Genomic DNA, 25762 nt, shown 5'->3' on the forward strand with positions numbered 1-25762 from the left:
GAAGCCCAACCAATCACAACTTCGTACCCCGTTGCTATAGAAACACTTATCACCACCTCCCTCCCCCCCCCCTTTTTTTCCCCCTCCCAGCAAGCTGCGCGACCGGACGGGCCTCGTTGCTTTTGTGGCATCCGGGTCTTTCGCGCGAGCTATTTAGTCCGTAGCCAAGCTTCGTGGTGGCCGGTATTGTTGAACACGGCTAGTGGAGGCGCCGCCTTAGCGGCCTGGACTCTGAACCATGGCGGTGAGTACCAGACTCTTGGGTTTAAAACCGGGGACATTTTTCCTGCTACTTCCTAAGACAGTGGGGAAACGGTTCCTGAAGCTGTTGTCCGCCCGTGTGGACAAAATGGCGCCGCGGCCTTCGTCTGCACCCGCCATCATGGCTCCCTGCTGTCGGGAGGGGGAGGTCGGGCGTGGGGATCCGAGTGGGGAGCCGCAGGGATTTCCTTCTCCCTTTTTTTTTTTTCTGGAACTTTTTCTCACCTCTTTGCCAGCCCCCTGTTCCTTTCGGCCCTTGGAACAGTGTCCAGTGCGCTGATGTATATTGAGTTTTCTTAGGGCTTGAGAACCTTAGGTTTGCCGTGGAGAGAAGCGACTAGAACAAGTAAAATAGGTAAATAAATAAAAGCACGGAGGCACAAGGCTCGTCTGCGTGGACCCAGTGAGATGCAGTATTTCAAAAATCCCGACTGGTCCCAGGCTATCACTCTTAAATGACTGGTTCTTTCCAGTGAGCCTGCTTAAGATGCCCGTTTCTGATGAATCATGTTATTATTGTGTGATTAACGTCTTTTTTGCTGGCCAGAAACAAATAGGGCTTTTAGATGTCAAGTTAACTTTTACTAATAACTGGAGTACCAGAAAGTAGAAATGGCTGAATGGTTTTTCTGCCTTTACCTTCCATTTCCAGAACCTAATCGGGTTTTCTTGATAGGATTTTAAAAGGAATGGTAGGTGGCTTGGTATTGGTAGATCTAATCGATTGACGTTTTCCTTTGTTAGTGTTGCAGAGTTCAGCATACTTTTAAGTAAAAGGCAGTGTTTTCCCTGGGTTTCAGTATTTTAGAAAGTGAAGTCAGTTAAAACATTTGTTTCTGCAGTGCCTCTTCTGATAAGACAATCCCCCTGGAGAAGTGTCTTAGAATACTTCTTTACATTGGAAGAATGATTAGTATGTTACAGACTGTGTTTGGGTTTTCAAGATAAACTGTAAGAGGCAAAGGTGACTTACAAATTTATACAATAGTAGAAAGCTATTTTGTAGTTAGTACTATTAAATCTAAATCTCTTGCTACATTGAAGTAAAGCTTACACTTTCGGGGTAATTGTACTGTTTGATTTCCCCCCCCCCCTCCAGGTATCTCCATTATACACACTATAAAATGTCTTCATGGAAATAAATTTAACTCATATCTACTTGGTGGTAGGATGGTTTTGTTCTTTAGTATCTTTTACAGATTATAAATGTGTGGTTAATGACCTGTGTTGGGTAGTGATTTTTCTATTGCCTGCCTTCTGTCCTGTTAAGTATGTAGCTTAAATAAGCCACTGACTGAAAACTTAGTGCCTGGGCTGAGTGCTACGTTGAAAAAAGTTGTTTTTCAGGCCTACCTTTGGTGCTCTGAAAAGTGAATGAGACTGAGACTAGGCATGGTGGTACATGCCTATGATCTCAGCACTTTGGAGACAGTAGCATGTGGATTGCAAGATCTAGGCCAGCTAGAAGGAAGAAAATCAATGACATGTATCTGATTTCAAGTCTTTTTTGTATGTGTGTGTGCCATGCTGAGTCTGGGTACTGTCCTGAGCTTTTGTTTTTGTGCTCAAGGCTAGTGTTCCACCACTTGAGGTACACTTCCACTTCTGTGGTAGCTTTAATAACAATAATTTGATGGACTTTCTTCTCTTGATTGTCCTCAAACCATGATTCTGAGATCTCACTCTCCTGAGTAGCTGGGATTACAAACGTAAGCCATTAACACCTGACTCAAGTATTTTTTTTTTTTAATTGGCAGTCCTGACGCTTGAATGCAAGGCCTAAGCACTGTCCTTGGGCTTTCTCAAGGCTAGAACTCTACTACTTGAGCCACAACACCACTTCCAGCTTTTTCTATGTAGGTGGGTCTTTGTTCATGCTAGGCAAGCACTCTACCACTAGGCCAAACTTCTGCATCCCCTCCCCCCAAGAACTTTTAAAAATTATTCTTAAAACTTTTGTGTTAGTCTTGGGGATTGAACTCAGCAGTCCCCGAACTTTTTTGTTCAATGCTTGTGCTCTACCACTACTTGACTACAGCTCCGCTTTTGGCCTTTTGGTGGTTCATTGGCGATACGAGTTTCTTGACTTTACTGCCTGGGCTGGCTTTGAGCTGTGATCTTTGGATCTCAGTCTCCTGAAGCTCAGATTGCAGGCCCTGACAACCTAGGACTTTTCTTTTACCAGATAGCACTAAGCATGTAATAGACTAATCTAAAACAGTCATTAAGGGCAGAAGAATAATGCTGAAAACAAGAAAATGTTCATGTTTTGAAACAGTATCAAATGACATGTTTTTATTGCTGGTCGACATACAGCAGGAAAAGGAGACGTATTGTTTTATATGTTGCTCATTTCATCTGTATGATTTTACAAAGTCCTCATACAAGGAGAAAGTAGTAGTTATGTACTAGAGTGAGATCCTCCCCTGTATAGTTGTTTCCTTAAACTATGTATCTTTGGTTTTTGACATGGTGTAGTGTTTCTTTTTCATTGGGGATGGGGGCTTGAAATGAGTGTCTCACTCAAACTGGCTTTCTTACTGGCACTTGGGTCACACCTCCAATCATATTTTCTAGTCAATTGTAGATGGAGTCATGTTGATTTTGCTGCTTGTGCTGACTTAAAGCAAAAGTCATCTTAAGATCTCAGCTATAAAGACAGGTGTAAGACTCCTCACTGTGTGTTGGATTTTTGAGACAAGTCTGACCATGTGGCTTAGGCTGATTCAAACTCTGGAATCCAAAGATTGGGGTTATAAGTGTTTGTCATTATACCCATCTCCTTCATTTTGCTTCATACTTATTTTCTGGACTAAATTTTGCTAAGAGTAGTATATAGTGATTGTTCAATCCAGATTTTTTTTTTTTTTTTTTTTTTTTTTTTTTTTGCCAGTCCTGGGCTTGCGCTCAGGGCCTGAGCACTGTCCTTGGACTTTCTCAAGGCTAGAGCTCTACCACTTGAGCCTCAGCACCACTTCTGGCTTTTTTCTATATATGTGGTACCGAGGAATTGAACCCGGGTCTTCATGCATGCTAGGCAAGCACTTTAACCACTAGGCCAAACTCCCGGGGCCCCTCAATCCAGATTTCTTCTGGTATTCTAAGTGAGAAGTTGGTAAACGTTCTCTGTAAAGAGCAGATGCTGAACATTGATTTTTGTGGGTGACATGCTGGCTCATTTTTGCTTAAAACCTAATACGGATACATTAGTCTCCCCTCCCTGTTCCAAGTTATAAGCCCCCTTTTTGTATTGACTGTTCCTTTCATTACCTTTAGTCAGACACAACACTTACTATCCATCTTTGTACATAACAGCTGAGTGTGTTTGTTTCCATTCTAATTTATCAAATTTGGATTCAAGGGAATTTTCAAATTCTGGTGTTTTGGTTTGGGTTTTTTTATTTTTATTTATTTATTTATTTTGCCTTGAAGCTTTTTTCCATACTCCCAACTTTTATTTTTACTTTTTTGGTGTGTAACTAGGGTTTGAACTTGGGCTTGAGCCATGCCGCTAGAGTTACCCGTCTTCCAATTTCTTTCTCTTGAACTTTGGACCACACAGTTCAGTGAAAGCACAGATTTTTTTTTTTTTTAATCCCCAGTAATGGAGATCGAACCCAGCACCCCTTGCAGCCTGGGTAAGTGCTCTACCACTGACCTACATGCCTAGTCAGAAATAATTTTAATGGGAACATGGTGACTGAAACTCATTTGTTTCTGTGCTGAGTGCTGTGTTATGAGACTAGCAGATAATTGCCTCCTGTAACTTTACAACACTACTGATATTTCAAGTATGAAAAAATTTACCCTTAAGTAAATTGGGTCTCTAGGAAATTCTATGTTTTTGTTACTTGGGGCCAGTAACAAGCTTGAACTCAGAGCCTCAACTCTGCTTGGTTGCAAGGGTCCTGAGGATGCAAGAGTGACTAGCATGCATGAGCCCCTATGTTTGATCCTCAGCACTACAAAATAAAATTTATATTGTACTAATTGCTTATAAAATGCTTTAAAGCAGAAACAACTTAATGTTTCCACAGCCCAGAGCATAAATGAGGAGAGGCAGACGATATTTTGCTGCACCTCTGTGCCAAGGGCTGTTTTCTTTAAAGAGGGTTAATGAAATTAAGATTGAGTTCTCAGGTAAGTTAAATTTCTGTTTATTCATACATAGTATTCTCGAAGCAATCCCTAAGTTGTAATGTATTCCAGTCTTTGGTCTCTAAACTTTTTTAATACCACATTGTAAATGCCTTTTCAATGTTTGCCAGGTTAATTAATGAATTAAACAGTAATGGTAATGTCAGCTTTTTTTTTTTTTTTTTTGCCAGTCCTGGGCTTGAGCTCAGGGCCTGAGCACTGTCCTTGGACTTTCTCAAGGCTAGAGCTCTACCACTTGAGCCTCAGCAGCACTTCCAGCTTTTTTCTATGTATGTGGTACCGAGGAATCGAACCCGGGTCTTCATGCATGCTAGGCAAGCACTTTAACCACTAGGCCAAACTCCCGGCCCATCAGCTTTTTTAAAAGGATTATATTTTCTCGGTTCATTGAAAATGGTTGGAGCCTTTTATTATTTCTCCCATTGTTGTTTTTTTTTTTTTTTTTTTTTTTTGCCAGTCCTGGGCTTGAGCTCAGGGCCTGAGCACTGTCCTTGGACTTTCTCAAGGCTAGAGCTCTACCACTTGAACCTCAGCACCACTCCCGGCTTTTTTCTATGTATGTGGCACCAAGGAATCGAACCCAGGTCTTCGTGCATGCTAGGCAAGCACTTTAACCACTAGGCCAAACTCCCGGCCCCTCTCCCACTGTTTTAAAACTAACTAAAGGTATAGCTATGTGAAAGCACACTTACCCAGTGTATGAAGGGCCCCTGGGTTCAGTAAATAATGAGGTACACAAGTAATAATTTAGAAATTGAATTAATTGAATCTAATTACATATGTCTGCTTGCTATCAAATTAGCTTTTTTTTTTTTTTTTTTTTTTGGCAAATATTGGGCTTGAGCTCAAAGCCTGAGCACTGTCCTTGGACTTTCTCAAGGCTAGGGCTCTACCACTTGAACCTCAGCACCACTCCCGGCTTTTTTCTATGTATGTGGCACCAAGGAATCGAACCTGGGTCGTCGTGCATGCTAGGCAAGCACTCTACCCCTAAGCCGAGCTTCTGGCCTCAAATTAGCCATTTTGTGTCATGCCTCTTTTACTGTACCACACACATAGCAACTTAGAAATTGGTCCTTCTGATTGATTGGGTGGTTGGTTGCTTGATTTGGGTTGGAACTTGAGGATAACCATCCTCATTTTTTCACCCTTTTGAGGAATTGGAAACAGCAGGACATAGTGGTATAGACCTATACTCCCCAGCATTCAGGATGGGGAAAGGAGAAGGATCACATGTTCAAGACCAGACTGAATTATATAAGGAAGCGCTCCCTCAATGAGATGAAAGAAGTTGGTGTCATTTTAAATGTAATTAAGATGTTTAATTATTTTTAACTTTTAGGCTAGTGATACAGAACGAGATGGACTAGCCCCAGAAAAGACATCCCCAGATAATGAAAAGAAAAAAGAGCAGTCAGATGTATCTGTTTCTCCTAGAGCCTCAAAACATCATTATTCAAGATCACGATCAAGGTCAAGAGAAAGAAAACGAAAGTCAGGTAAGAAGTAAATTTGGTTTGTTTGTAAAGTTAATGGGTCTACTATCTGATTGAAACTGGGCAATAAAGGATGATTGATTGATTGATAGATTGATAGGTCAGCACCTGGGCACTGTCCTGAAGCTCTTCAGATCTAGGCTACCGCCCTACCCTTGAGCCAAGCCCCACTTCCCATTTTCTTGAGGTTAATTGAATGTAAGAGTCTCAGTCCTTTTGTGCCGCCTGGGCTTACTTTGAACCTTGATCCTCAGATCTCAGCCTCCTTAGTAGATAGGATTACTTGGTCAGGGCTAGATCACTGTCCTTGGACTTTCTCAAGGCTAGAGCTCTTCCACTTGAGCTTCAGCACCACTTTTGGCTTTTTTCTATGTATGTGGTACAGAGGAATCGAACCCCAGCCTTCATGCACGCTAAATAAGCACTCTGCCACTAGGCCAAACTCCCAGTGTCTTGTATTCATTACTTTTTTTTTTTTTTTTTTTTTTTTTGCCAGTCCTGGGCTTAAGCTCAGGGCCTGAGCACTGTCCTTGGACTTTCTCAAGGCTAGAGCTCTACCTACCACTTGAGCCTCAGCACCATTTTCGGCTTTTTTTTTTTTTCTTCTATGTATGTGGTACCGAGGAATAGAACCCGGGTGTTCGTGCATGCTAGGCAAGCATGCTACCACTAGGCCAAACTCCCGGCCCCATATTCATTATTTTTATGGATCATTTTTTCCTTGTGAGAAACTAAAATGCCCTCATACAGATATATGAACTTTGGATGTTTTTATTCAATCTATATTAACATTGGCAAATTGTATTCAAACTATTTTATGGATGTCCATACTTCATAGGTGATAATGCATTATTCTGAACTTTATCATCCTTTGAAGTAAACAAGAATGTTTTGATTAGAATGTTTCATTAGAACCTATTTTCAAGCCAGGAGTTTGACCTAGTAGTAGAGTGTTTGCCTAGCATGCACGAAGACCCAGGTTTAATTCCCTGATACCACATACATAGAAAGTTAGAAATGTTGCTGTGGCTCAAGTGCTAGAACACTAGCCTTAAGAACGCCCAAGGACAGTGCTCGGACCCTGAGTTTATGCCCCAGGACTGGCAAAAAAAAAAAGATAAAAGCACTATTTTCACAGATGAGGCTGCAACAAGGACCTTGCTGCTATACTGTCTACATCTATACACATATATTCAAGACCTGTGTTCAAATGTTTCTGAAACAAGTTTGGTATTCCCAAATGTTGCATATTCTTGTACTTGGGGAAATAGAAGAAATTTAGACAGAAAGAGAAGGCATGGTGTCAGGCACTGGTGGCTCATGTCTATAATACTTCTTGGGAGGCTGAGATCTAAGGATCATTGTTCAAAGCCAGCCTGGGCAAGAAAGTCCATGAGACTCTTATCTCCACTTAACCACCAGAAAACTGGAAGTGTTGCTATGTCTCAAGTGGTAGAGCTCTAGTTTTGAGCTAAAGAGCTCAGGGACAGCAACCAGGCCCAGTTCAAGTCTCACAACCAACCAAAAAAAAAAAAAAGATGTTATGGCTGGAAGCATGGCGTAGTGTTAACAGTGCTTGCCAACATGCATGTAGCCCTGGTTTTGATTCCTTGGTACCACATACAGGAAAAAGCCAGAAGTGGTGCTGTGGCTCAAGTGGTAGAGTCCCTAGCCTTGAGAAAGCCCAAGGACAGTACTCAGGCCCTGAGCTCAAGCTCCAGAACTGGCAAAAAAAGAAATAATTTAAAAAAAAGATAAGAGAAACAGAAATTAGAGTCTATAATTAGCCAAATGGACTTGAAATTGCTTTATACTGCATTAGAATTGGTGTTCTAAGAAATAATCTTTCCACATCTTTATCTTTGTTTATGGTGTGTATTCACAGACAATGAAGGAAGAAAACATAGGAGCCGGAGCAGAAGCAAAGAGGTAATTAAAACTTTGTAGTGAATAGGTAATTTAAAATATTTAGAAAAAAATCTGATAGAAATGTTTGTGTGTCTGTGTGACTTGCCAAGGTAAGTACTAAAACTTGAGACTTTTTTTTAATGGTTTAATTGGGTTATATAAAATAAGCATGATTTGGATTCATCATTTTTCAAGAACATAATTCATGTGAAAAGTACCTTCAGAAACTTAATTTTGGTATTGTGAAAATATTCACAATAAAATTTTCATATGAAGAATATTATTGGATTTTTTAGGCCTGTCACACAGAGCTTCCATTAATCTGAGGTCCTGAGTCTTCTTACACCTGACAACTGCTCAGGATTTTTAGACAGCTAGCTTTAAAAAGTATCAATACACTAGGTAGGTATGAGGTACCTTTTCTTCATGAAAGATAATGAAAGTTCTCTTGTCTTTAGTTCAGCTAATTCAGTTGCTCTACTAGTATTCAATTGACCATAAAGGTATGTACATGCCAGCTGGAGAGGTGGCAGTGACTTGAGGCAAGACAGCGGCTGTGTTGCAGGACAGTTTAATTTGCCTTTCCCACTTGAGAACTTAAGGAATAAGCCAACAAACAAGAGCAGAAGTAATAGAAAAGGAATAGAGTTGATGGGGGCTGGGAAAGGGGTTCTTAAAACTAATATGGGCAGGGACTTCACCTCCCCCCACCCCCCTAATGGAAGCTCTGTTAAATTTTTATGTAGGAGAGTTTTTGTGAAAATGATTATTTGTTTAGCTCACATGATAACATTTCTATAATAAATCATACTCAGCGTGCTAATGCGCGAAGAGACTGAACTGAAGACGCTGCAGACTCAGATAGCAAAATAATAAGCCTACTTCATGATAAGGTAACTATTAGTCATTCAAACTCCTATTTCCCTTAAATATATCTTAAATCAGTTAAGGGTTTTAATGCTTTTTAAAAATTAATATAATGTTATGTTTGAAATAAGCGCTAAAACCTCTGGAAGTTTTAACCATTTAAAGTTTTTCCAGGTTGCCACTAAAATGGCAAAATAGAGGAAATTTTTTTTTCCCCTAAGGTCATTATAGAGAACTGGTCATGAACTAAAATTTAGCTTGTGTCTCCAGGTCTCTTTTTCTGCAAAATAAAAATGACCATGATTGTTTTCAGATGTGTTATCATGCATGTTCCAAGTGATTGGCTAGGTTCTTTTTATTTTAAGATAAGTTAGTCTTAAAGTTGAAGGACATATGGTATAGCCTATTTGGGGAAGTTGTGATATCACCATGAAGTGGTGACTTGGTTATCAAAAAATCATGGGGTCTCTGTGCAGTTGATGTTAGTTGATCTTATTAGAGTCTGAGGGGCTGGGAGTTTAGCCTAGTGGTGGAGTGCTTGCCTAGCATGCACAAAGACCCAGGTTCCATTCCTTGGTACCACATACATAGAAAAAACCAAAAGTGGTGTTGTAGCCCAAGTGGTAGGGGGCTAGCCTTGAGAAAGCCCAAGGACAAGGTTGAGGCCCCGAGTTCAGGCCCTCGGACTGGCCAAAAAAAAAAAAAAGGATAATGAATTAGAAACTGAGATCCTTTTTGGAGTTAAAGTTTCATGATCCTCAGAAGTTTGGAATTTTAAGTTTTAAATACAAGAAGAGTTTACTGAATATTAATTTAGGAAATTGTAACACTTAGTACTTACTACTGTTTTTGGTATTTGAATGGTAGGGTGGAGACTTGACCTTGCAGTTGACTTTAGACAAGTCTCTGAATGCGTATGGTGTGAAAACCTTGGTTTTTATGTCTTCGAGTGTGCATTGCATCATGGCCTGGTGATTGTGTGAATAGATTTTGTAAAATATAAAAAAGTTGCCATTTTCTATCTTACGTGCAAAAAAGCCCTGTGTCTTCTAAAGTTATTACAGGAATAGTAATTACTTCAGTTTAGACATTAAAACGGAAGACTTGTCTTTTAGAGAGAGTGTGGCAGGCTGCATACCTATAAAAGGGATACTACTGTACTAAGAAATTTTAGTAAGTTAACTATGCTTCACTATTTAATTAGAAATGCCCTTCCTGATGCATTTGTTCTTGTCCTTAGTAACTCCATTATAACTTAATTTTAAAATGGACTATTATGTATTCTGAATCTAGAAGTTGATGTATATACATGATTTGCATTCTGTTACATAAAATATACATCAGGGATTCCTCTTTGTCTGGTGTAACAAATTTCCATTATTTCAGTTTTGAGTATTCAAAATATTTGGGGGAGCAATTACATTTTTGATGTTTATAAAGAAAAACAGTAATTACACCAACATTTGGGTGATGTGAAACTAGAAGTTTTTTTATTTGCCACACACTCCTAAGGTTACTAATGTTGCATCACAACATTTTTGTCTTCTGATACCCATACTAACTCTTTTTGTTGCACTATTTTCCTGAAAGAACCAACTTCTTCTTAAAACAGGCAAGAAGACATGAATCCAAAGATAAATCCTCTAAGAAACACAAGTCTGAAGAACATAACGATAAAGAACATTCTTCTGATAAAGGAAGAGAACGACTAAATTCATCTGAAAATGGTGAGGAGAGACATAAACGCAAAGAAAGAAAGTCATCACGAGGCAGAAGTCATTCAAGATCAAGGTCCCGTGAAAGGCAAGTCGTTTCAGTGCTGTTGTTTAGTGCCTTCTGATAGCATTAAGTTGTAGAGAGCATCCGTTGACTTCATCATGCATACAAAAAATGCTTTTGCTTATGTAGTGAATGCCATCTTCAACTTGTAGCCATCCTTAGTCTCAAGGGCTGGGATTGCCAGTGTACTACACCATGCCTAGCCTTCATTAGGGAATTTTTGGTGGTACTTGCACTCAGGGCATCAGATTGTTGAAATGGGTCTTCTCTACCACTAGGCCTATACTGTCAGACTTTTTATTACGTTTTGCATAGGATCTCGGGCTTTTGGCCCAAGTTTTCCTGGACTTCGAGTCTTCCTACTTACTGCCCCCCACTTGTGTATATGATAAGCACACACCACCGTGCCCCAGAGTATTATGATGCAGTTTCACTAACCTTTTACCTTGGCTGTCCTAGAACACTCTTCTGACAATCCCAGTACTTGGGATTGTTCTATACTTGGCTTCAGGAAATTGTTCATTTCTTGCTGCCTTGACATATTTGCCACTTATGAGGTTAAAGCCTTTTGTGCTTTACTTTCTGGTAAATCTACATATGTTTTCCAAGACAAAGGAATGGATGTTTTTTTAGCATATTTTAATAACAGCTAGATTGCCTTTAACCTTGGTTTCTCCTCCCTTCTCCCCTCCTCCCCGCCCCCTCGCTTCCTGGTCCCGGAGCTTGAAGTCAGGGCTTGAGCCACTGTTGTTGAGCCTCTTCTTGCTCTACCACTGAGCCACAGCACCATATCCAGCTGTTTCTGAGTAGTTTATTGGAGGAAAGAGTCTCATGGTCTTTCCTCCCCAGATTAGCTTTGCACTCCAATCCTCAAAGATCTGAGGATCTCAAGATTACAGTTATGAGCCACTGTGCCTGGCTAACCTTGATTTATCTTCATTGCAATGAAGAATTTTTATTGCTAAACTGCTTATACAGTTTAAGCCAACTAAATCAAATAATTGATGTAGAATGTATTCATTCCTAAACTAGGATTTTTTTGTTTTGCCTTTTCTATGACTTGAACTCAGAACCCGAGGCTATTATGCAGGAACTATCACTGAACCATATCTCAAGCCCCCATTTTTTTCCACTTATTATTCTGAGATGGTGTATTGAGGCCAGCCCAGACAGCAAAGTCCTTGAGACTCTACTCTCCAATTAATCGCGGAAAATGCAGAGGTATCACTGTGGCTTAAGTGGTAGAGTGCTTACCTTGAGCAGAAGAAGCCCATAGATAGTACCCAGACCCAAACTTCAAGCCCCAGAACTGGCAGAAAGCAAAAAAAGAAACTAGGGCCTGGGAGTTTGCCCTAGTGGTAGAGTGGTTACTTAGCATTCATGAAGTCCTGGGTTCTATTCCACAGAACCACATATACAGAAAAAGCCGGAAATGGCTCTGTGGCAAGTGGTAGAGTGCTATCCTTGAACAAACAGTGTCGAAGGACAGTGTCCAGGCCCCTGAGTTCAACCCCCAGTACTGGCCAAAACAAAAAAAAGAAAAGAAACCAGTGTTCAACACTTTGGAAAATTTTGTGGGCAGTGTATTTGTAGTGATAGACTCACTCAAATTATAGTTTGGTAAAGCACAAAATGTAAATGGTTGAAAAAATTTTAAATTGGGGTAAGATAAATGTATTGGACCTTGTCTCAAAAAAGAAAGAAAAGGAGAAGAAAACTATTAAGATTGTGCATTTGAATTTTAGGCGCCATCGTAGTAGAAGCAGAGAGCGAAAGAAGTCTCGATCCAGAAGCAGAGAGAGAAAGAAGTCTCGGTCCAGAAGCAGGGAAAGAAAGAAGTCTCGATCCAGAAGCAGGGAAAGAAAACGACGGATCAGATCCCGTTCCCGCTCAAGATCAAGACATAGGCATAGGACTAGAAGCAGGAGCAGGACAAGGAGTAGAAGTCGGTAAGTAACACGATATCCTGAATAAAATCGTATAGATCCCTCCAAGAGCCCATCTTAAGAATATCAAAATTGTAAATCACAGCTTCATTTACAGATTATACAACTTTCAGCTTCATCGGTAAAAATCAACCTAGGATATAACTTAGTACTTTAATATACCTGAAGCCCTGAGTTCCATGCTCACCCTATTTCTCCTCCCCCCGCCCCCCCACACACCTACACATGCACAAAAGGTTCTCATGAATCTGATGTGTAGGTGAAAATAAAATATACTTCTGAGTTGAGCACCATAGGTTCATACCTATAATTCTAGATACTCAGGAAGCTAAGACCCAGAGGATAAAAATGTATTTATGAACCAATAATTGGATAGTTGTTAGCATGTGAGAGATGTGCTGACACCAAGTAGCCATATTGTGCATTTAAAAAGACTAATAAATAACTTGCTCCAAAAGTCCAGAACCATAGGGAGCACAGCAGCTAGGACAGTCTTTTCATTCTTTATATTAAGACAATAGAAAGCCTATATGTGTGCTTAGAGACTTACTTTGTTGGTTAGGATCATAATGATTCAGGGAACTGGATGAAAAGTTTTGTGTTAATGATCCAGAGGATAGTTATTTTGTACATATACTAACACAATAATAAGTTAACTTATCTATGAAGAAATGAGCTGGGTGGTAGTAGCCTACACTTGTAATTCTAGCTACTCAAGAGACTAACGTCTAAGGATTGAGATTTGGAGTTAGCCAGGGCAGAGAAATTCCAAAGTTGTTGTTCTTGGTGTTTTATTTTGTTTTTGCCAGTTGTGGGGCTTGAATTCTGGGTCTGGTCACTGTCCCTGAGCTCTTTAGCTCAAGGTTACTGCCCTACCCCTGGTCCTGGGCATTGTCCCTGAGCTCTTACATGGTTAATTGGACATATGAGATTCATGGACTCTAGTGCCCAAGCTGGCTTGGAACTGAGATCCTCAGATCTCAGCCTCCTGAGTAGCTAGGACTATAGGTGTGGGCTACTGCACTGGGCTTCCAACGACTTTGAATGTGCAGTTAGCCAGAAAAAGCCAGAGTGTGGGGTTGGGAGTTTGACCTAGTGATAGAGTGCTTGCCTGGCATACACAAAGACTTGAGTTTGATTCCTTTGTGCCACATACATCGAAAAGGCCAGAAGTGGTGCTGTCACTCAAATGGTAGTGCTCTTGCCTTGAGAAAACCCGAGGACAGTGCTCAGGCCTTGAGGTCAAGCCCTGGGACTAGCCAAAGGAAAAAAAAAAAGGTCAGAAGTGGAGATGTGTCCCGACTGACTTTAAGTAAAAGCTAATCAAGAGAGGCTGTTGGCCTGCTTGGTGGATCACCTTCATGGCAAGTGTAAGACCCTGGGTATAATAGACCCAACCTTGGTAACACCAAAAATGAAAAGCAACTACCTCCCCCCCAAGCCCTGGAGCTTGAACTCAGGGCCTGAGCACTGTCCTCGAGCTTTCTCAAGCATAGAGCTTGACTGCTTGAGCCACAGAGCCACTGCTGGCTTTTTCTGTGTATGTTGTACCGAGGAATTGCACCTGGGTCTTTGTGCATGTTAGGCAACCACTCTACCACTAGGCCACACTCCCAGCCCTTTATTTGTTTCTTTGTTTGGGTTTTGGGGTGGGGCAGGTTGTTTGTTTTTCTTTTTGTGGTGTGGGGCTTGAACTATGTGCCTGGGCATGGTCCCTGAGCTCTTTAGCTCAAGTCAACTGCCCTACCCCTTGAGCCACAGCACCACTTACTGATTTCCTAGTGGTTAAGTGGACATAAAGAATGTCTGGCCTGGCTTTGCAGGGTTGGCTTTGAATGTCAGTCCTCAGACCTCGGCCTCCTGAGTAGCTAGGATTACAGGTATGAACCACCACGCCTGGGCTTTATTGGTTTAAATTAAAAACCATTTGTTTGAACGTGTGTGAGGGATGCCCTAGGATCATCTAGGGCCGGAAGCATGGCCTTGTGGTAGAGTGCTTGCCTGACATACATGAAGCCCTGGGTTCCATTTCTCGGTAACACATACGCAGAAAAGGCCAGAAGTGGTTCTATGGCTTAAGTGATCGAGTGCTAGTCTTGAGAAAGCCCAAGGACAGTGCCTAGGTCCTGAGTTCAAGCCCCAGTATTGGGGGGGGGGGAATCACCTATTATTCCTCATTATATACATTATAACTTATAAAAAGAATCACATCTGAGTCTAGTCTTAGCCATTGTTTATATTTTTTATTTTTTACCATTTTGATAATTGATTTCTATATTGTTTGGCCATATGAGACATGTGAAATATAATTCATTGTAGAGATAGAAAGAAGAGAATTGAAAAGCCGAGAAGATTCAGCAGGAGTTTAAGCCGGACTCCCAGTCCACCTCCCTTCAGAGGCAGAAACACAGCAATGGATGCACAAGAAGCTTTAGCTCGGAGGTATGCGTATTTTTCGTTTTCATTTTCTCCTTTTCAACAGTAGTCAGTTGTGTGAATAAAATTAGTTCTGTTGAATCATTGGATGATTCACATGCTCTACTAATAGGTACTATTATCTTTGTAAAAGTGGAACTATACAGATAGTTTCTAGGGGTTTTTTTTGTTGTTTTTTTGTTTTTGGTTTGTTTTGGCAGCAATGGGTTTTGGACTCAAGGCCTCACATTTACAAGGCAGGTGCTCAAGGCAGTTTTAAGCCATGTCCCTGAGCCCATTTTTTTAAAATTCTTTGTACATTCACTTATTTGATAACTAGGATTATAAGAGATTTTTGCTTTTATGATTAACTGGTTTTCTTTAATAAGAAATTTAAACTCATTTTTTAAGAGTTCTAGTTTAAGAACTTTGATTCTTGTGTTTAATATAACTTAGCTTTGTCATGTTTCTCTTTCTCAAGAAAGGACAGTACCTGGAACACTTAAATTCATCAATAGGTTAACTTTTATTTATTTTGCCAGTCCTGGTTCTTGAACTCAGGGCCTGGACACTGTCCTTTGACCCTGTTTGCTCAAGGATAGCACTCTACCACTTGCCACAGCGCCAGTTCCGGCTTTTTCTGTGTATGTGGTTCTGTGGACTAGAACCCAGGACTTCATGCATGCTAGGCAAGCACTCTAACACTAGGACATACTCCCGGCCTCGGTATAAAGTGGCAACTGATAGATACATTATAAACCAAATTGTTGTCTGTCATAGAGAAAATGTTTCTTAAATTTTCTGTTTAGGAACAAGTGGTTGTGGACCACATCCGTAGCACAGTTGAATAGTATCTGTAAACTGCTTCAAAGAGCTGCCTCAAAGGAAGCAAGAAATGAAGTAAACTCCAAGTGATTATTTGCAGTTTTTCACATATTCTGAAAAATAATTCTTTGGATTGGGGGTTTTTTTCTTTACAAAATTGAGTTTGTATTTTTTTCCATTATAAAAATACAGTTATCACAATGTAACCTGGTGTGCTGCTGCCCTGTGAACCCAGCCTGGCAGAAATTCAAGCTGAACAGCAGCAGCAAAGGTGTGAGCTCACCCCTCTTCACTCCACTCACTCTCACTGCAGTGAATGGAGTTAGTGCAGACCTGCAATGGCCACTTGAATACAACCAATACTAGTCGCTTATATTTTGTTTCTGACACTAAAATCAACATTTAGAAAGTGACTTACTACAAAATCTGACTGATACTAAATGGTTTGCTAGCGAGTATTTTCTAAGACCCAAATTTACTCTTGTATACAATTATGTTTTCATTCTCGGGTTAAAAGTTGGAGTGGTTTCTAGTTTCTAAAACTGTTTTGACCTAGATTACTTAATTGATGATGAAGAATTTTTTTCCTTGTTTTTGTTTTTAGTTGTCAGAATTTAAAAAGCTGTTTCTATTTCATTGTTTCAATGGCCTGTTTCTATTTCATTGTTACCATAATAAGAAAGATTCTCAGCTGGGCCCAGCCCTGCTTTCTTACACTGTGATCCTAGCAACTCAGGAGGCTAAGACCTGAGGATCATGATTCAAAGCCAGCCCAGGCAGGAAAGTCCTTTTAGACTCTTAATCTTTAATCAGTTACCAAAAAGGAAAAAAAAAAAGCCCGAAGTGGAGTTGTGGTTCATGTCTTAGAGATATAGCCTTGAGCAAAAAAAAAAACCTTAAGGACAGACCAGGAGTTTGGCCTAGTGGTAGAGTGCTTGCCTAGTAAGCAGGAAGACCCATGTTAGATTGCTTGCTACCACATACATAGAAAGAGCCAGAAGGGGTGCTGTGGCCAACTGTTAGAGCACTAGCCCTGAGGAAAGCTCAAGGACAGTGCTCAGGCCCTGAGTTCAGTCCCCAGGATTGGCAAAAAAAAAAAAAACAAAAAACTTAGGGACATGCTAAGACCCTGAGTTCAATCCCCAGGCCAGGCATAAAAGAGAAATGGAAAGTTTTATTCTTTGAGGGCAGTCGAATTTATACTGTTTTGTGAATATATGATTGATAAGGAGTAAAATCTAGTTTATTAAATGTATCTTCATGTAAATCTAAGCAGTTGTTAAATGACAGCTGACTTAGCACTGTAATTTGTTACCCATGTGTCCCTATAAACGCTTCTTCCCCAATCCTGATTCTTTGTACCACGATAAAGAGGAAGGAGTAGCATTGATGTATGTGTGTATATACGTATAGGACACACACACACACACACACTTATTTACTTACTTTTTGATGATTGGTAACCAAGGAATTTATGTGAAGAAAAGGGATTTCTCTTCCAGAAACTGATTACAAAGCTGTCACTGTATATTTTAAAGGAGATAAAATTGACAAAATGTACTGAATGTGTATATTTTCCTGTGTGTAATACAAATTCATTTTTATTTCATTTGAGGATGAATTTATATTTTGTATAAGCAGGTCCTTTGCTAATGATTAATTTCTTCACTTAATAAAATAATTTTCTAATGCAGTCCCAACTCCTTACCCTCATCTTCACCCTATTAAGATGGTAAAGAATGACCTAGTTTGCTTGCCATTTTATTGTCTCTTGGTGTTTTGTTGTTTTGATGCTAGCTCTCAAAGATAATCCAACAAGTACATCAATGAGTTCCCAATAGATAACATAAAAACAATATGGAAATATTCTTCCAGCTGCTTGTAGGATCCTGTTAAACATTAACAATTTTAAATTGTATTATGTGTCCCTATAAGTATAACTGTACATGCTAGTTTTATATTGTTACTTTAAATTTACTTAAATTGTTTTGACAGATTGGAAAGGGCAAAGAAATTACAAGAACAGAGAGAAAAGGAAATGGTTGAAAAACAAAAACAACAAGAAATCGCTGCAGGTATGATGATGGGTGTGGTATGTTTTTAGAAATTAAAAAACCGGGCCAGGAATTTGGCCTGTGATAGCATGCTTGCCTAGCATGCACAAAAGACCCAGGTTCAATTCCTTGGACCACATACATAGGGAAAAAAAAAGAAAAAAAAGCTGGAAATGGTGCTGAGGCTCAAGTGGTAGAGCTCAAGCCAGATGCAGTGGCTCACACCTGTAATCCTAGCTACTCAGGAGGCTGAGATCTGAGGATCAAGGTTCAAAGCCAGCCAGGGACAAAAGGACCTTATATCCAAATAAATTCTATAAAATGGAAGTGGGGTTGTGCTCAAAGGTAGGGTGGCAACCTTGAGCTGAAGAGCTCAAGGACAGTGCCCAGGCTGAGTTCAAGCCCCGTGACTCATTAAAAAAAATAAAAAAACAAAAAGGTAGGCCCAGGAGTGTGACTTAGTAATAGAGTGTTTGTTTAGTACTAATGCATGAAGTGCTGGGTTAGAAACAAAGAAAAAGCCAAAAGAAAAACAACAAAAAAGAAAAACAGAAAAATAAACTCTACTCCCCTTCAATACAGTTTTGTTTTTTTTGTTGTTGTTGTTGTTTGTGTTGTGGGGCTTAATCTCAGGGCCTGAGCACTGTCCTTGGGCATTTTCAAGGCTAGAACTCTATCATATGAGCCGCTGCACCACTTTCGGCTTTTTCTATGTATGTGGTACCAAGGAATTGAACCCTGCTGTTGGTGCATGCTAGACAAGTACTCTACTACTAGGACAAATTCCCGGCCCTTACAATTTTGTAAACTTTTTTTTTTTTTTTTACATCACGAATTTTTTATTTTTTATTTCGGATGAAACCCGCAATCTTATTGCCTAGCTGGCTCCGGTCCCTTTATGAATTGGATTTTTTTTGGGGGGAGGGGGCAGTCCTGGTCTTGAGCTCAGGGCCTGAGCACTGTCCTTGGGCTTTCTCAAGGCTAGAACTCTACCACTTGAGCCTCAGCACCACTTCTGGCTTTTTCTAAGTATGTGGTACCAAGGAATTGAACCCGGGTCTTCGTGCATGCTAGGCAAGCACTCTACCACTAGTCCAAACTCCCGGCCCCATGAATTTAATTTTTTAATTTGATTTGTACAGATGTTTTTCTGGTAAATGAATCCTAGACTGTTGATACAGCACTTTTACTAAATGCCTCTTGTACTGATTTTTAGAATATGGATTTTTTTTTTAGCTGAATATAGAGATAAATGACTGTAGCCTTGATACTTAAATATGAAAACAGGACCATCCCAAATTGGAGACCACTCTGGTCTCTTGGTTGGTGTTTGTTTTGCTAGTCCTGGGGTTTGAGACCTGGGACTCTCTTAATCATTTTTTTGCTAATAGCACTTTGAGCCACGGCTCCATTTTCAGTTTTTTGGTAATAACTTGAGATAACAGTCTTTATCTACCCTGGCTTTGATCCATGTTCTTCAGATCTTGGCTTCCTGAGTACTGTGAGGTCTGTCAAACCTGTCACTGTCCTTGAGCTTTCTGAAAACTACACAGCACCACTTTTGGCATTTTCTGTGTACGTGGTATTGAGCAGTCGAACCCAGGACTTTACCTATGCTAGCCAAGCACTCTTACCAGTAGGCCACACTCCCAGCCCCAAAGCCTGTAATTTTTTTATGTTTTTTTTGTCCTGGGCCTTGAACTCAGGGCCTGAGCACTGTCATTGGACTTTCTCAAGGCTAGAACTCTACCACTTGAGCCGCAACACCATTTCTGGCTTTTTCTATGTATACATGGTACTGAGGAATCAAACCCAGATCTTCATGGATGCTAGGCAAGCACTCTACCACTAGGCCTAACTCCTTGGTCCTAAGCCTGTATTTTTAAAAGTAATTTGACTTTTCAACAAAACAAACGTTTATGGTGGAAAATTGTCAGGGCTTGATTTCACATGAAATTTACTCAGTGCTCAAGCCTGTAAATCCTAGCTACTTTAGAGGCCAAGATGTACAGGATCTTGGTTCAAAGCCAGCCTAGGCAAGAAAGTCTACAAGACTTCATCTCTCAAATGACCAGTAAAAGACTGGACTGGATGTGTGGCTCAGGTTGTAGGGCTTCATTTGTGAACAAGTAAGCCAAGAGAGAAGAGGGTTGTGAGTAGAAACTCTGGTATAGGGGAATCGCCATGGAGAGTGCCGTAATGTGTGTGTAGTGGTCATAATCCTGCAAACTCCTGCTTTTATCCTCTTCAGCTGCTGCAGCCACCGGAGGTTCTGTTCTCAATGTTGCTGCCCTCTTGGCATCAGGAACACAAGTGACTCCTCAGATTGCTATGGCAGCTCAAATGGCAGCCCTGCAAGCTAAAGCATTGGCAGAAACAGGGATTGCTGTGCCTAGCTATTACAACCCAGCAGCTGTGAACCCAATGAAATTTGCTGAACAAGAGAAAAAAAGAAAAATGCTTTGGCAAGGCAAGAAAGAAGGGGTAAGTTTTTTTGTTTTGTCTTGTTTTTATTTTGCCAGTACTGGAGCTTGAACTCAGGGCCTGAATGCTGTCCTTGGGCTTTCTCAAGGGTATCTTTCTACCACTTCAGCTATAGCCCCACGACCGACTAAATAAAAACAAATAAACCCAATCCTTGTATATTAGATGAAGGTGCTCGCTCTACTACTGAGCTACATCAAGAGACTATGCCATAAATGTGTGCCAAGTCCAGCTTGGGCAAGCAAGTGTATCTCAACCCTGCTCAAGCAATAGCCTTCGGTGGTGGGACATGTCTGTAATTTCAGGTTTCTTTGCAGGATAAGTAATTGGATGAAGATCCACATCCCGCCCTTGACAAAAATAAGAGACACTATCCAAAAATAACAGCAGCAGAAAGGGGTGGGATCTGTATAAAGTGGTAGAACAGTAGCCTAGAAACATGAGGTCCTGAATTCAAGACCCAGTACTGCCATTAATTTTTGTTGGTGGTGCGGGGGGAGGTGTCAGTCATGGAACTTGAACTCTGGGTCTGGGCACTGTCATGGAGCTCTTCAACTCAAGGCGCCACCCTACTCCTTGAGCCAAGGGCCATTTGCGGTTTTCTAGTGGTTAATTGGAGATGAGTCTCCCATTCTTTAGTGCCCAGGCTTGCTTTGAACCGCAATCCTCAGATCTCAGCCTCTTGAATAGAATTACAGACGGGAGCCACGGAGCCTAAATGTTTCCTTTAAGAATGCCATACATGATTCTTTTGTTGGGGAGAATCCTGAGAGGTATTTAAGTTTTTTAGTATTCTAAAAATAATGCTTCTTAACAGGACAAATCCCAGTCTGCTGAAATATGGGAGAAGTTGAATTTTGGAAACAAGGACCAAAATGTCAAATTTAGGAAATTAATGGGTATTAAGGTAAGTTACACTTTTAAGATTGATAAAAACTTTTTTTTTTTTTTTTGTGGGTCAAGGGGCTTGAACTCGGCCTGGGCACTGTCCCTGAGTTCTTTAGCTCAAGGCTACCACCATACCCTTGAGCCAAGCCCTACTTGCCATTTTCTGGAAGTTTCTGGCTGCCTTTGAACCTTGATCCTCTTCAGAGTTTAACCTCCTGAATACCTAAGAGTGAGCCACCATGCCTACCTGATTTGAACTATTTTTATAGCAACATTTCAGGCTGAAATGATTAATTACTATGTCAGTTATAGTTATTTTCCTGTACTTTTCTGTTTGTTCTCCAGATTAATACATAGATTTTTGCTATTGTTGATTTTTAGTGAGAGTCTTAAAACTTGAGGAACTATCCCCGAGTTCAAGTGCAGAATGCTAGCCTTGAACCACAGTACCACTTCTGGTTTTCTGGTGGTTAATCAGAGATAAGTCTCAGGACTTCCCTGCCTGGGCTGGCTTGGAACTGTGATCCTCAGATTGCAGCCTTCTGAGTAAATCAGAACAAGTGTGAACATCTGGGTGCCTCACTAAATGTACGTGTATGCGTGCAAATGTGTGTGTATGTATTCGTATGCACACACACACATATGTACACCACTTCTGGGTCTTGAACGCAGGCCTAGGCTTGAGCCACGGATAACATTTCTGGCTTTTTTTTGTTTGCGTTTTGTGCCAGTCATGGGGCTTGATCTCAGGGCCTAAGTACTGTCCTTGGTCTTTTCTCAAGGCCAGAGCTCTACCGCTCTACCACTTGAGCCACAGCACCATTTCCAGCTTTTTTCTGTGTATGGTACCAAGGTATGGAACCTGGCCTTTGTGCATGCTAAGCAAGCACTCTACCATTAGGCCAAAGTCCTCGTCCACATTTCTGGCTTTTTTTTTTTTTTTTTTTGCCAGTCATGGGCTTGAGCTCAGGGCCTGAGCACTGTCCTTGGACTTTCTCAAGGTTAGAGCTCTACCACTTGAGCCTCAGCACCATTTCTGGCATTTTTCTATGTATGTGGTACCGAGGACTCGAACCCGGGTCTTCATGCATGCTAGGCAAACACTCTACCACTAGGCCAAACTCCCGGCCCCATTTAAGAGTTTTTACACTTTGAGTCACATTCAGTAGATCTCACTCAGACTCTTGAGTATCTAAGATTATTTAGGTGTCGAGCTACCAGCGCCAGCTAATTCATGGGGGGGGGGGGGGGGTGTGTGTGTGTGTGTGTGTGTGTGTGTGTGTGTGTGTGTGTGTGTGTGTGTGTGTGTGTGTTGTTTTGGGCCATTTCTGGCCTTGGGCTCAGGGCCTGAGCACTATTCTTGGGTTTTCTCAAGACTAGAGCTAGAGCCCCACCATGTGTGGCTTTTTTTTTTTTTTAATATGTATGTGGTACCCAAGAATTGAGCCCAAGACTTCATGCATCGTAGGCAAGCATGATACCAGTAGGCCAAACTCGCAGCCCAAATTCATAGGGCTTTAGCAAAAGCTATAGTCCTTAACTGTTTGATGGTGTGTATTCCTTTTAAGTTGGCCAGTTTTTTAATTGATCATTACTCAGTTTGTGCCTGGAGAAAGTTTATTTTATTTTTCCTGTGACTGTTTTACCATGAGTGGCCTAGGCTAGCCTCAGGTTCACTGTATAGCCTAGCCTGCCCTAAACTGTCTCAGCCTCTCAGGTACTGGCATTTGGGGTATTTTCCCCAACCCATGGTTTCCTAGATTAATCTTGTGTGAAGTTACAGGCTTCTCTTATATTGGTGATAGTTTGTTTTTATTGAACAATAGGTGAGTGTTAATTTCAGTGTAGAAGAGTCTGGACAGGTTTATCATTACCTCCACTTAGGTTACTATTAAGAGGACTGCTTTTATTGAGTGAATTATAACTAAGCTTCACTAAGCTCACTATTCCTTTAACAAGTCTACATATATTTGCATTTTCTATCATCCTCTATTATTAGTGTAGGGGGCGCTAAGTAGAAAGTAAAGGCATGATTTCTTTTTATACCTAGTCTTTGTTCAGATGCTATTTTTCAGTAGCTTTTTTTTTTTTTGAGAGTTAATGTACAGAGGGTTATAGTTACATAAGTCAGATATTAAGTACATTTATTTATTTATTAAAAGATATTAAGTACAGCATCACCCGGTCCCTCATTTTCACCAACCTTTTAAACTTGCAAACACTGCTATCCCTGAAACACTTCTGTTCAGATTTCTACTTTTTTTTTTTTTTTTCCATGAAATGTGTGCAGGCTTATGTGTTGTTAATTTTAGATAGGTAGGTAGGTAGGTAGGTAGGTAGGTAGATAGATAGATAGATAGATAGATAGATAGATAGATAGATAGATAGATTACATAATTGTGTGTTATATATAATGACAATTAACCCTCTCAATGGAATACTGTATGAGAATTAGTACCATTCATCTTAATCTCTTGATACCTGACATTTAGAGTGAAGACGAAGCTGGATGCAGCTCAGTTGATGAAGAAAGTTATAAGACATTGAAGCAACAAGAAGAAGTGTTTCGAAATCTTGATGCTCAGTATGAAATGGCAAGATCACAAACCCACACGCAGAGAGGGATGGGTTTGGGTTTCACATCTTCGATGAGAGGAATGGATGCGGTTTGAGAAATGTCACGCTTTTCAAGTTTTGGGACCTTAGAGACTTGTTCTGATATCAGGTCCTTGTTCACCAAACAGCTAGCATTCTAGCTTGCATGGGTGTTGCATTGACTTTAATTTATTGAAAAATATGATATTTTGTAAATATCAGATCAGTGATACTGGTGTTAGTGTTGTAATCAGGTTAAACCCACTTCCATTAAACTTGACAGGACTATAGAAGGACAATATTTTTTAGTTCATGAATTCTACTTTTCAAATATGTTGAAGCTGCAGGTGGGATAAAGTCTGTCTCATAGATTTTTTTCGTGTCCACTGTCTTGTGTACTTTTGTACTTAACCTTGTACAGTTATTTTCATCTCTTGAAAACATGAAAGAAATGTTATGTAGATGTTCTTTATAGAAGATCTGGCCATTTGGTACATAATCCAGCACAAATAAGCTGGGTGATGATAATAAAAATGGTTTTCTCAAAACTGGTGTAAATTTAAGTTAACCTGGCATTCTTGTTTGAATTTGTTTTAGTTTCTGTAGCATTTTTGCAATTGCAATGACAAAACACTGGCTAGAATTTAAGAATAGTGATGCTATAGGCAATACCATGGTGAGCAAAAAATGTGAAAGAAAATGGAGCAAGCAAATTTATTATTAAAACACTGTTTCCTACTATTATAAGAGAACTGGTGTATAGTCTTTGTTCATTATTCCATGTTATTCAGGAAATAGATTAATGCATTTAAAGGATGTAAGCACTTTTATTTTAATAAAGTGCCTTATAACAAGTCCTTTGTATGCCCTTTGCTCTTTACCTGTTTTTTTCAGCACTATCTTAACTGAAATATTAGGAAAAAAATTGTCATCAAATTAAAAAGGGCATAGATATGTGAGAGAAGCTGAAACCATTTATTGTCATGACAACCAAATTGTGATGCTCTCCTCTGCTCTTGAATACATTATTGGAGAACATCACATGCTAGGAAGAGTACAATGCAACACAGACATTCCCCCCTCTTTTTTGTTGTGTTGTATTGATATTTGATCTTGAGACCTGGTGTTTGCTAGGCAAGCCCTATAGTGCCACAACATGCCTCTAGCCCTCCTTTGAGATAAAGAACCCAGCTATGAACTTTATGAGTTTTCTCTGTCATTGCAGAAATGACAAGGTTCATGCCACTAGAACTGGAATCCACTGGACTTTTCTTCCTGGGCTGCCTTGGAGCTAAGATGAAAGGCTAGTCTAGAATTCACTATGCAGCCTAGCCTGGTCTGGAACCACTGTAATTGAAACATAAAATTTCCATGGATAATGTACTCGGATATGATGGTCCATGCCTTAAAATCCCAGCACTTAGAAGTCTGAAACAATCCTAAATTCAATGCCAGCTAGGTTACATAGATGTTCTCAGAACACTAAGGGAAAGCCAGGCACTGGTGGCTTACACCTGTAATTTTACTCATGAGGCTAAGATCTTAATATGAAGGTTCCCCCCCCCCCCCAAACTATCTCCAATTAGCAGAGCCAGAAATGTAGGTGACACTCAAGTGGTAGAGGATCAGCCTTTTTAAAAAAAAAAAAAAAAAGAGGATGGGCCAGGAGTTTGGCCTAGTGGTTAAAGTGCTTGCCTAGCATGCATGAAGATCCGGGTTTGATTCCTTGGTACCACATACATAGAAAAAAGCCGGAAGTGGTGCTGAGGCTCAAGTGGTAGAGCTCTAGCCTTGAGAAAGTCCAAGAACAGTGCTCAGGCCCTGAGCTCAAGCCCAGGACTGGCAAAAAAAAAAATAAGAGGAGCCAGGCATGAGTTAGCTCATGCCAGTAATCTCAGCTACTCAGGAGGCTGGAGATTGGCAGATCAAAGTTCAAATCTAGCCTGGACACAAAAATCAGTGAGACTCATCTCCAGTTACCAAAAACCAGAAGTGGCACTATGGGTAGAGCAGGATAGCCTTGAGCTGAAGACCTCTGGGAGAGTACCCAGGCCCAGAGTTCAAACCCCACAACAGGAAAAAAAAA

At 40.4% G+C, this 25762-nt stretch overlaps 1 protein-coding gene across 5 annotated transcripts; it reads left to right on the forward strand.

Annotated features, from left to right (window-relative positions):
* The first annotated feature begins 113 nt into the window (after window positions 1–113).
* Rsrc2 (arginine and serine rich coiled-coil 2) lies at window positions 114–24428 on the forward strand. 5 transcript variants are annotated; one of them, XM_090319960.1, is made up of 11 exons: window positions 114–244; window positions 4299–4401; window positions 5762–5918; window positions 7801–7844; window positions 10281–10493; window positions 12215–12418; window positions 14735–14857; window positions 17651–17730; window positions 19961–20193; window positions 21011–21100; window positions 23574–24428. In XM_090319960.1, the coding sequence occupies exons 3-11, from the start codon at window positions 5814–5816 to the stop codon at window positions 23751–23753; spliced, it is 1272 nt and encodes a 423-aa protein (XP_090176086.1). In that variant the 5' UTR covers window positions 114–244; window positions 4299–4401; window positions 5762–5813; the 3' UTR covers window positions 23754–24428. The 5 variants fall into 5 exon arrangements, with proteins under 5 accessions (XP_090176086.1, XP_090176083.1, XP_090176085.1 ...); XM_090319957.1 differs by having other exon boundaries at window positions 10303–10493; XM_090319959.1 differs by lacking the exon at window positions 4299–4401 and having other exon boundaries at window positions 115–244.
* Window positions 24429–25762: the final 1334 nt, after the last annotated feature.

This window comes from Megascapheus bottae, chromosome 28 (assembly GCF_031878675.1).
Source record: "Megascapheus bottae isolate mThoBot1 chromosome 28, mThoBot2.hap1, whole genome shotgun sequence".
Taxonomy (NCBI): Eukaryota; Metazoa; Chordata; class Mammalia; order Rodentia; family Geomyidae; genus Megascapheus; species Megascapheus bottae.

Coding starts and splice junctions, on each gene's coding strand:
- Rsrc2 (XM_090319957.1), top strand. CDS start 4,378: ATGAAATTAAGATTGAGTTCTCAG. Junction 4,402..5,761: donor AATTAAGATTGAGTTCTCAG/GTAAGTTAAATT, acceptor TTTAACTTTTAG/GCTAGTGATACAGAACGAGA. Junction 7,845..10,302: donor GCCGGAGCAGAAGCAAAGAG/GTAATTAAAACT, acceptor TTCTTAAAACAG/GCAAGAAGACATGAATCCAA.